Consider the following 12,223-nt stretch of genomic DNA (forward strand, 5'->3'; position numbering starts at 1 on the left):
TCCAACCACAAGCACGGGCCGGGGTGGTGGCAGGTTTCAACATGATGTCAGGGTGAATGCTTTCCTCCTTGAGGTGTGAAGGAGGCTAAAGCAATCAGAAACAAATTAACACACAACACATTCAATACAGTGGAATAGAGAGGCTTGGGCAATATATGTGTGATTCATCATAGGTGAGCCATCGGCCTACTACAGTTTGAGGTTAGGCTAGTGCAACACACTATAGGAAACACAATGGATTTCTGGGAAGAAGTGTTGTAATGCAACTAGTGGATGACTATTCTGAATGGCTGCTGTTTTCCCTTTTGCTATTATTAAACTTTCTTTCACAATTGTGTGTGTCCTCTTCCAGCGTCTACCTCAACATTTGGTAGATGTTTTGACGTATGCAACACCCTAAAAACAATCAGTGGTGGAAAAAAGTACTCACATGTCTTACTTACGTAAAAGTATCAATAAGGCAAATGTAGAACTGCTCTGTTACAAGTAAAAGGCTGGAATTCAAAATTGACTTGAGTAAAAGTACAAGTATTGGCATCAACGTTTACTTAAAGTAAGTAGAAAGTACTCATTGTGCAGAATTTCCCATTTCACAAGTTTTCAAGTGTATAAAAATCTTTTGAAAATAGCAGATCTATATAAGCTCACGATGCGTCGCATCCAATATTTGCCTCTGAGATGTAGTGGAGTAGAAGTAAAAGTACTGAAAATTGGAAATACTCTAGTAAAGTAAAAAATACCTCAAACCTTTACTAAAGTACAGTACTTACGTGAATGTACTTAGTTACTTTACACCACTGACAAAATAGTAGAAAGAAATAAACTGGGTTCATTTCTTCAACCACCCCGCAGTTCCATCTGGTATATTATAGTTCCATCCTCGCACTAAATAAAAACGGGTCGCGCAGAGAAATCAGTCCGTGTGCGAGCGGAACCATAGTCATTTGTGTAAAAAAAACACATCCGGAACTATTTGAAGGACGTACCGTTCCACTTCCGCCGGCCGCCGCTGGTGTCAACAGAAACACGTGTTTGTTGTGTTTTTCATCTTTCACCTCGAACAGCAACATGGTAACTTTATAACTTGACATCGTCTGCTATTTAGGCTGTAAACTGTTGCTGTAAGACTGTGTGATGATAACAGAATGTAAAGTTGTCCTGCTACATGTGTAAATCCTCTCTGGTGAATCATGTCTGCCTCTGTAAACATGCATCCTGGTGAACATAGTCTTGGTATCATGATCTGGTTTCTATATCTGCTTTACTGTCATTATTTTCATTATTGTCACGAATTGCTTTATTTGTAACATGTTCTCTGTTCCTTATAGGGTTGCCACCTTTAAAAACCCGATTGAAATCTATTAAATCTATTTAAAAATATATATATATTAGGGGAGTCAGCCCCCCAAACCCCTGAAATGCATTGACATCTATATAAAATGAGATGAAATCTATATATTATTTTATTGGGGAGACTTACACACTGTCATGAATGAATTTGGTATACTGTGATAGTGAATATAGGCCGAGTTGAAATATGAAGACAAAGAGAAAAAATATGAAGAGATAGTAAACACTTGAACATCTAACAGTCCACAGACCTAGACAGGCCATTTAGAGCATTGGTTCTCAAAGTGGGGTCCGGGGACCCCCAGGGGTACTTGAGGGGGTTCCAGGGGGTCCCCAGCTAAATGATGGACAGGAACCAAATGGACCCTTATGGGTCTGTAACTCTGAGAGTGTACAAATGGAACCAAATGGACCCTAACGGGTCCATTTGGTTCCATTTGTACACTCTCAGAGTTAAATTAACATTGATTTTACAATATAAATTGGGGTCCCAGAGTGCTGCATTATAAAGGGAAAAACATGGTATGCCTTGCCCTTATCACATGATCTGATGTAGATGCACAACCCAAAACGTTAGTCAGACAAATAAAGACGTTTTTTTGTTTTACCTACTCTGGTGTGTGGGCTCTACGCTCTTTGAACTGATGATGACAGAATAACACTGTGTTGTGTTTCAGCCTAAGGCCAAGCAGCAGAAGAAGAAGGCTCCAGAGAAGGTTGTCCATCCATACAGCAGGAAGGCTGCGTATCTGAACCGAGAGGAGATCCGTCTGGGGAAGAAGGAGAGGTGAAGGAAAACTGTAATATAGAGTTCTAGAATCATAAAAGGTTCATGTATACTTAAAAGGTTCCCTGGCTAACAAGCCTTATATGCCTTGCCCTCTGTAACTACTATTAGAAATAGTAAAAAAAAAAAAAAAAAACTATTGAGTGAAAGATTAACTATTTGTAAAATAAATATGTAAAACTATATTTAAGCTGTTTTTAATTGGAGTTAGCACATTTCAACAACAAAGCAATTCAGTGTGCTTGACACTAAACATCTAGCCAAAAAGAAATTTACATTTTTTCAATCATAGCCTTCTCCCTGACAGAATACCCAGACATATTGTTATAATTTTGGAACACAGTTCAAATATTAAGTGATTAAAAATAATCAATGTGAATACTTTGATTAGAATTGTTATTGAGTTTTGGAAGCGTCCAGAAGTCCAGATCATCTGACAGTGTAATACTAGCGTAGCCGTAGTGTCTCCTTTCCCAATGCTGGCTGAAGGCTGAGGATGTAAAAACGTCATCTAATGGTTTGTCTGATGTTGCAGGCAGAAGAGTGAGAAAAACACACGCCTGAACAGCACTGGTGAGTCCACGATGATGACGTCCTGCTCCATTTACTGTTTCAGTACATTATATCACTGACTGACACTGGGAGGCTATGAGATTATATCTAATACTAATGTGTGTGTTTCTATGTGACAGGTGACAGGCTGTTATGGTTTCAAAGTCAGCTGGAGCCTACAAAGACGACATACACCAAGAAAGAGGCCTGTGAGATCATTGAAAGGTGAACTCAAAATTAACAATTTAATTTATTGTCTAGACGTGCTCATTTAAATTGTAATGTTACTTATTTGTATTGTTGAGGAATATTTCCTTTGATTACGGTACAGCGTACAGACTGAAGCAACGTCGTTCAACGTTCCCTGGCTAATAAGCCTCATATGCCTTAATACTTTATAATTGCCCTCTGTAACTGTACAAAAGAAAAACACCTTCAATATTTTAACAACCATAGTTTTCTTTTATTATACTGTATATATTCTGAATTCTACAGCTACCTGGGAATGATGTAGATCAATTATTTGTACACAAACATTGAGACCGCACGCATCCACAGGTTGCATGTATGCTATTCCCAACAGTTTCCCCAACCTGTTGTTTTGAGGAGGGCTCATTTCGGTTCACTCTGCTGAGAGAGCATTTGGCCGCAACGTCAGTCGATTGCCTCGCAACACCGGCTTCAGATGCTACTGTATCAATGCACTGAATGGGACATTATCACGTTTAACCAGACTATTGATTGGTCTAAGTACAGTAGGTGAGATACTGACCTACCCACGTTTAACCAGACTATTAATTGGTCTAAGTACAGTAGGTGAGATACTGACCTACCCACGTTTAACCAGACTATTAATTGGTCTAAGTACAGTAGGTGAGATACTGACCTACCCACGTTTAACCAGACTATTGATTGGTGTGATACTGACCTACCCACGGGGCTCAGTCCCCAAAACATGATTTACGGTTCTGTGCCTATCGGTACATAACTCGGGACGGCGCTGAGTCGGCTCAAGTGAACTTCGCAATGTTCGGCATGGCAACTCGCTCGCTTTAGCTCGCTCGTGGTGCCTCTCGTGGCTCAAGTTCGCCTGCGACGCGGTCCAAAACTATACTTTATACAAAACACCTACTGAGCCCCGTCAGTAGGTCAGTGTCTAATCTCACCAATCAATAGTCTGATATTAAATGTGGGTATGTCAGTAGCTCACCTACATAGACCAATCAATAGTCTAATTAAATGTGATAATATCCCATTCAGTGCATTGACTGCATCTGAAATGGGTGCTCGCAATAGTCTTCCACTGCGTCTCATTATGAGCGGTCGGGTTCTTTTGCATTAGTGTTTGCCATAACTAGGGTTGGGATCCAGAACCGGAGGAACTGGATCCAACACTTAGGAACCGGAAATCGGTTCCATCACATTTGGAACCGTTTCCAGAACCATTTCATTTTATTTTCACACTGTCAGAGCTGGTATGTGGACTAGGAGTCCCTCCCAACCCTAAGTATGACGTGGTCTGATAAGGTTTTATTCATTGTGTGTGTGTGTGTGTGTTTAGATACCTCCACAGGTTTGACTCTGAGCTGGAGCAGATAGAGTTGGTCAACGGGATCAAGGGTCGCCAGGGTCGGCACCACGGGGCCAGGGAGACGGCGATCACACAGACTGTAGAGCGAGAGCGAGTGCAGTATGAGACCAATGGGATTGGTGAGTGTCTCTTTGAAAATCACTCCTTTACATGTAACCTTGTAAAACAAGGTCATTTTCAACTTTTTGTTTCATTTCAAGGACCTCCAGTTTGATATGTATTAGGCCACGGACCCCCATTTGATACCATTTTCTAACTCTGGGATGCCAGTGTACACTGTAAAATTGGGAGCGTTAATTCAACTCTGAGAGTGTACAAATGGAACCAAATGGACCCTTACGGGTCCATTTGGTTCCATTTGTACACTCTCAGAGTTACTGACCTGTAACGGCCCATTTTGGACCCCTGGTGGCCCCCAGGCCCGACGTTGAGAAACCATGTCGTAAAGCACATTGATCTGCATTCTATGTATGAATGGCACTAAACATACAAAACCTATTTATTATTGTTTTTCTTTTCCAGAGATCCCAGATATCATCAATACAAAGAATCTGAAGACATTCAGGTGAGTTCAAGTCTCATAAAAAAAATGACACTAATCTTGAGCTAAACATTCTGCAACAAAAAAAGACAGACAGTTACAGTAGGCCTCTCTGTCACAATTACTGCAATACTGTGCCACTTTCACAGCAGGAGATGGCAAGTAACTGCCACAACCACTTAGTTCTGTTTTTCATGAAGCTCTTCTAGTGTATACTTCAATGAATGTGTATTTTGTGCCAATTCTTCCATCCAAAGGTGGAAGTTGTAATTTGATTTAAAGATGAGTTCTTCAAATAGCCGTTAGTAAAACACTTAACGCTTATCTATGTATGGCCACATCTGACAAAATATGGCGTGACACCTAGAGCTGAGTCTACCTTTGTGTGTGTGTGTGTGTGTGTGTGCTGATCGATATTGACAGAGAGTGGAGCGGTGACCTAAAGAAACTCCCAAACCTCAAAATGAAGAAGATTTCGAGCAAAGACAAGGACGCGACGACGACAACAGAAGAAGAAGAGAAACACGTGGCAGGAGAGGAGGAAGCTGGTGATGACTGTGGTGGTGATGATGACGATGATGATGATGATGTTGAGCTGGGAGATGAGGAAGAGGATGCCTTGTTGGAGGACATGGAGTAACATGGAGCAAATGACGGACTCAAACTGAGACTCTTGGCGGGTCGGTGCTGCTGGCACAACATGAGAACCCCTCAAGTAACCCAGACGGTCCCTGTACCCCACTTAAAGAAAAAAGTGGTGTAACCTGTTAAAATGAACATTTTGTCCTCGGAGCTTTTTCATTAAAATATTTTTTTTTCAAACCACTTTCAACTTGGCATCCCGATTCCAGGCATGAATGTCCAATCTATCAGCTCACAACGTGTCGCAAAGTAATGCATTGTGAGCTTTTGATATTGTAGATCAACTATATAGGGCTTAAGTGGTTAAAAAAACAACTCCCACCGTTTTAGGAATTGAGTAAAGTTGCCAGTTACCCTGAGTGACTTACAGTGAGGGAATGAATTCTGTATCCTGTTTCACTTTGGCAGGAAAACCTTGCTGTTGTGGTAATGGCAACTATGATCTTTCAAGCGTGGGACAGTCACTTATTACTAAGTCATTAACCTGGCATTCAGAAAAGTGTGATGCCATGTTGAAACATGTACTTGTCAGTAGGACTACAGACATTTTTTGTCAACTAATAGTCAAAGGTATTTGATTTAATTAACAATTGTGTAAAATTGTGTCTGCATTCAAATTAGCAGAGAGCTGCCTTTGAGGTTGAAGATCTGGAACATTCTAACATTGATTCCACAATGGCTAGTGACTAGTGAATGTTATAGACTGGCATAATTAAAGGGTTATGTTCACAAGAGATGTGCATTGTAAAAATCTGAAAAACAACTAATCCGCTAACAGTCTTGGTTGACTAAGACCAAAATTACTGACTAATCAATTAATTGACCACAAGGAGACAGCCCTACTTGTCAGTGAGTGACCAGTGCTTCAAACATGCTAGGCTCTGTGTGATGGCTGGAACATGCAACCAAACAAACAGAACATCCATGTGCTTTGAAAATAAGAATACTAATAGGTGCAGGTGCAGTTTCTCAGTGGATGTACCATCTAGGAGCAGTATTTTTGAGAGACTTGGTTTAAATACGTTTTGTATGTGTAAGCGTGCACATGTGTCTTGTTTCTCACCTGGAATCACTACATGCTGCTATTCCAACACTGTCCAGAAGATGGCAGCAGCTGATCTAACAAGTGCTGAATAAAAGCATCAGATCTCCTGGCTGGTTTGCTCAGCAACTGAAGCACAGTGGAGATCTACATTCATTGTTTATTGCACATATACCACATTTGCATCATACTTATGTATGAAGACCATGGTTTCATACCCAGTGACAAAGAGAATCCTATAATAAACATGTTTTTTTTTGTTTGAAAAAATATTCCTTCAATATATTTTTTGTTAACAGTTCAAAACACCAAACAATACCTATAAAATACAGGACAAAATGTCTAAACAACGGTTAACATTGACAGATGTCAAGGTCAACCACATTCACAGTGTGTCAGTAGGGGAAAACAAAATCAAATACTGTTAACCACATAACCCTAGCGCCCCTATTCTGAGCATGTCATAATAGGCGAACAAGCTTGTAGATCGGATTTGTGCCGATTCTATTTGGTATAGAGGGGGGGGAAAAGGAGGGGACCAGGTACAGATCCCTGGGGTACCGTGGTTGTCAAAGTATAGGGTTAAAGTGATTAAATGTGATGTACAAACGCAGCGACACTAAGAACAAGTGTTTAAAATAGATAATTGCAGAAATGTAGAAGTGCAGATATCTTATATAAAGCAAGATTTGATGCTGCATAATGTTTGATAATGTTTTGGATAAGTAACTGTTTCTATGGCTTCATTAAATTCATACTTAAACCTCTAACACTGACTGCACTGTTATTTTTAAACCCACCAGACTGCGAGAATGGGAATACACTTGACTGTGAGATGTTTCACAGCTTCAACCTGCTATGACGTATTTGGTCTTTTGAGTGCAATTTTGTTTAAAATATTGCTATAGTAAATCTGGCTGTCAAGTACAGTATGTTTCCATTGATTGTTCTGATCTTAACTATAATCCCTGTGCACAAGGACTATGTGCAATCAAGTCTCAGTGCAATGGCCTAGCTAGAATCACCATGCACTGCAGAAATGGCTTATATTAACTTTCCTCTAAAACAGCGTTTCTCAACCAGTGGATTGTGACCCACAAGCAGGCCGTGAGACAATCCTAACGGGTCACGAATGGAGTTATACTTGGAAATGGGAACATTGTGTCACCTACTGGGTTTATATGGTCGTGACTTGATGGAGACGGTAAACATTTGGGTCTTGGATAAAAAGAAAATGGTTGAGAACCACTGCCTTAAATCATTTGATTGGCTAGGTGTGACTCTTTGGTGTTCTGAAGCCATGATTGTCCACAGAGTCCAAAGAGTGTTTTTAGGCTGTTTTCATATCAGTGCAATTCAAAAAAGTAAAATATATACAAGTAACGGAACAGTCTCATCATCAGGTGTCATTAGATGTGGTTCTCAAACTGTTTAATTTCATGGACCCCCTGAGAGTGTACAAATGGAACCCAGAGGGTCCCATGAGGTCGGCACCCAACTTTGAGAACCACGGAGTTAGACAGATCCTCACTGTTTTTTGTTCCTTATCATAAGGATAATCCTTTTAACAGGTTGTTCATGAAAGTCCTTGCGGTCTTGTTTCCAATGAGAACCTGTGAGCAATTAGGGGTTAAGAGTCTTGCTCAGGGACAAATTTCATTTCATCGACACATATGCTGACCTGGCCTGGAATCGAACTTGGGGCAACCAGGGCCTCTGGCTCCCTAGGCGGGTTCACTAACCATTCAGCTATCAATGGTCATTGATGTTAGACTCTGGGGGGTCTTAAGGGCCTGTTAGACCAAAGTTAGTGTATTTATCACTATCCATAAAAAAATCAATTGGCTCAAATCACAAGCACAATGACTGGGGATCTCATTTTAAATAAGCCATAGCTGATGGTAGGGCACAATGAAGGAGACACACAGAGCATGCGCAGTGGTGGGGTGGCTGCCAGCTGATTGGAGTAAAGTAACTAGTACATTTACTCAAGTATACTCCTAAAATTTTGAGTTTTTTTGCTTTTGTTTTACTTTACTGGAGTATTTCCAATTTTCAGTACTTTTTACTTCTACTCCACTACATCTCAGAGGCAATTATTGTACTTTTTTTTTACTCCAATACAATTTTTTTTAAATTTGTATTATCATTAAAAAACATACATTAACCTTGCCCTGAAACATTACTGTCATATCGTGACAGTCATGGAACCAATTGTTCCTGGTTTGCGATTCTTTTACATTTATAACTCTCACATGTACATAAACGTTCACATTTCAAATATTAAGTGCTATCCCCCAGGCCACGGATGTAACACGTTGAGCCGCACCACTCTAAGTACCCGTATTTTCCGTATTGTTCAATAAAAAGCATTTTGAATCCGATCGGTGGCTATTTTTTTATTTAATATTTATATTTTTTGTAATGTATCAGAGTGCAATACACCACCCAACCGATAGTGTCGCGTAGTAGAAAGCATTGGAGAAAATTAGGATAAAATGGCCAGCGATCGGATTAAAAAGCTTTTTATTGAACAATACAGAAGATGCAGGTACTTAAACTGGTGAACTTTAACTTGTTACATCCGTGACCATGGGGTTATATTTGAAATGTGAACGTTTATGTAGATGTAGTGTACGTGTTGTAAATGTAAAAAAAAAATTAGCAAACCTGGAACAAGTGGTACGAGTGGTACCATGGCTACTCATAGACCCAACATTACACTGCCCTGCGAGGTCTACGTCTTTAGTAAAAAAAATAACTAGGCTGTTTTGTGTTGTTGAACGTCTATTCTCCAGGGTGGGAAGCCTCTCAGCACCACCTTCTCTGTATAATACACTTTATATTCACCTTCTCTGTAGAATACACTTTTTGGGCAGAAAATAAAATATGTCCGCCAGATGGATTTTTATTTTACTCCACTGTGCCCTCTACAGGTCTGATCGATGGTAATTTATATTGACCGGATCTGTAGATTTAGCTCCATCTAGTGGCCTCAGTGCATTCCTACAGACCAACAATCTTGTTCTACAAATATGAAAAATAAAATAATATCCTACTATAATTCTAGTAACCTCTGTGCGTGCGTTTGTAGTGGTGGTGGTGGTGAAGCTACCCGGTTCTCCCCACTGGCTGAACCAATTGCTCTGATTTTGCACACAGCCATTGACCATTACCATCTGAACTTAACTGTGAAGCCCGTTTTTCAATTTAATCAAATCTCAGCTTCTTATTAGCGTTTTTGTGTCAAAGAATGTCGTCCCATAGCTGCGGCTGCCCAGCTATGGGACGAACTGCCTCCCGGGTTGCCAGATCATGTGCGCATATCCCCCCACGGCTGCGTCGACCGGGTATGGTCTAGTATAAATAATTTTACAAACGTACAAAAAGACATCGGTGATGAAACTATGACGTTATTGATACAAGTTATTATTATAAGGAGTTACCAATGTTCTTTAAAAAAAATTACATTATTATTCAAAGGTTTGCAAAAATGTTAATGATTTTTTTTTTTAAATAGCAGATCTGCAAGCTCATAGGCACTCGGTGCCGCACTATGCGCTTGTAGATCTGCTATTTTTGAATAGACAAAGTAGAAAATAACGGCACAGATGCGATTATGAAGTTATTATTAAGGCAAGAAGGGATTGATTGATTGTTTAAAACTTTATTAGAGAAAAAGTAAACAGCACAGAAGTACAGTAACACATAAAGAATCATCATTTGATTCAGTATTCAGAATCATCAGCTGATCAGTAGGTTATAGACAGATTGATTTAGATAAAACATTTGATCAGGTAAATATAACATAATATAAGTATAGAGCAAACATTAAAACACACTGGGTCTCATTCACCAAGATTATCGTCTCTGACAACCAATACATTACAATTAAAAACTTAAACTGATAGAAACTAAATCAGAACAAAGCATTTTCACTAAATTAAAACTAAACTAAATTAAAACTAAACTAAACCTGCTTTAAAAACTAATAAAAACTAAAGTGAAAACATGAAGTGAAAACCTGATAAAAAACACAAAGGAATGAACAACATGGTGTTACAGATTAAACACAGATCTCAGAGATAACTTCATAGACTATCGTTTGACAGACTCAGTCATCAGTGTTGTGTAAATCAGTGTTTGTTTTGTTTACACATAATCTTTTCTATTAATCTGTTAGATTCACGTTAATGTGTATTTTCACACATTTAAACCCCTCAATATTTAGTAAACTTCACCTGTGGGCTCTGTACTTGGTCTGCTCTTTTTCTCACTCTACACCAAACCTCTTTAATGACAATAACTGGTCCTCCTCCTCCTCAGAGAGAGAGAGAGAGAGAGAGAGAGAGAGAGAGAGAGAGAGAGAGAGAGAGAGAGAGAGAGGGAGAGAGAGAGATAGGTCAAAACAGCTGATCTACAAGCTGACGACAACGCGAAAAAGGAGCGGAGCCCCGAGAAACCCCCGGTCAGCTACAGTATAGAGGGTTTAAGAGGTTATACATTACGTGTCATGTTTACTAGATCTCACACACCTCTGCAGTAGCTCTAAGAGCATATATCCCTGCATGGAGAGGTCCTCTGCTGAAGGAGTTTTTTTCTGTATGAATGAGCGACATGTTGTCGGCTCCATCTAAATGAAAGAAAGACAGACAGCCTTCTGTCTTGCTTACAAACACGCCGACCCTGTTCCTCCCTGTGGAGGGAACAGGTCCTGATTTTAGTCTAGTAGCAGTGTCCTTGTGATAGAACACGTAGCGTTGTGCACCAACAGAACCACGGCACATTAACCTCCAGGACATGTCAGTCTCTCCAAAGGATGATAGCCCCTCCTCCTTCCTGTTGATGTCTTCATAACTGACTGCTATCTCAACACTATATCCACTCCATTCAACTTCAAAGTAACAAGGGTCAGACAGACTCTCTGTACTCAACACATTACGGTAACGGGTAAATCTCTGTGGATGTTCAACATAAGGTTGGGGTTGTTCTGTATAAGTCGCCTTCCTGTAGTTTTCTGACAGGATGAGGTTCTCATGCACTGTGTTTGGGTCCAATGACAGAGGAGAGGAATCTGTGAAAAAAAAACACATGATGAAATATAATTAACCCATTCAAGACCGGGAACGCGTCTGTGTCATATTTAAGATGTCTTTGGCTTATTCAAAAATAGCAGATATACAAGCTCGCAGCTATACAGCTGCGAGCTTGTAGATCTGCTATTTATTTGTTTTTAAATCATGAAAATGCTGATCTACAAGTTGTCACCAACACGACGCGTTGTGAGCTTGTAGATCTGCTATTTTCGGTGAAGAGATTTGGTGTAGAGAGGGAGACGCAGCAGAGGAACCCCGGTCAGCTATAGAGGGTTTCAGTGGTGGAAAAAGTACTCAAATTCTTTACTTAAGTAAAAGTATCAATACTGCAATATAGAAATACTATGTTACAAGTAAAAGTCCAGAATTCAAAATTACTTGAGTAAAAGTACAAAAGTAGTATTGACATCAAAATGTACTTAAAGTACAAAAATAAAATTACTAGAATGCTTGAAAATAGCAGATCTACAATATTTATATTATTATATTATTTTTTTATTCAAATCTTTGCTTCTGGGGGTCCCTAGAACAACACATTTTCAGATGGGGGTCCGCGGCTAAATACATTTTGGAGGTCCTTGACATGAAAAAGTATGAGAACCACTGATATTAAACAAAACAA

At 39.7% G+C, this 12,223-nt stretch overlaps 1 protein-coding gene across 1 annotated transcript; it reads left to right on the forward strand.

Annotated features, from left to right (window-relative positions):
- The first annotated feature begins 989 nt into the window (after positions 1–989).
- On the forward strand, positions 990–7,269 carry tma16 (translation machinery associated 16 homolog). The gene is made up of 7 exons (XM_084083689.1): positions 990–1,071; positions 2,028–2,137; positions 2,673–2,710; positions 2,830–2,914; positions 4,251–4,399; positions 4,803–4,845; positions 5,245–7,269. The coding sequence occupies exons 1-7, from the start codon at positions 1,069–1,071 to the stop codon at positions 5,459–5,461; spliced, it is 645 nt and encodes a 214-aa protein (XP_083939815.1). The 5' UTR covers positions 990–1,068; the 3' UTR covers positions 5,462–7,269.
- Positions 7,270–12,223: the final 4,954 nt, after the last annotated feature.

The sequence above is a fragment of the Gymnoscopelus microlampas genome, assembly GCF_963454915.1.
Source record: "Gymnoscopelus microlampas genome assembly, chromosome: 2".
In the NCBI taxonomy this organism is placed as follows: domain Eukaryota; kingdom Metazoa; phylum Chordata; class Actinopteri; order Myctophiformes; family Myctophidae; genus Gymnoscopelus; species Gymnoscopelus microlampas.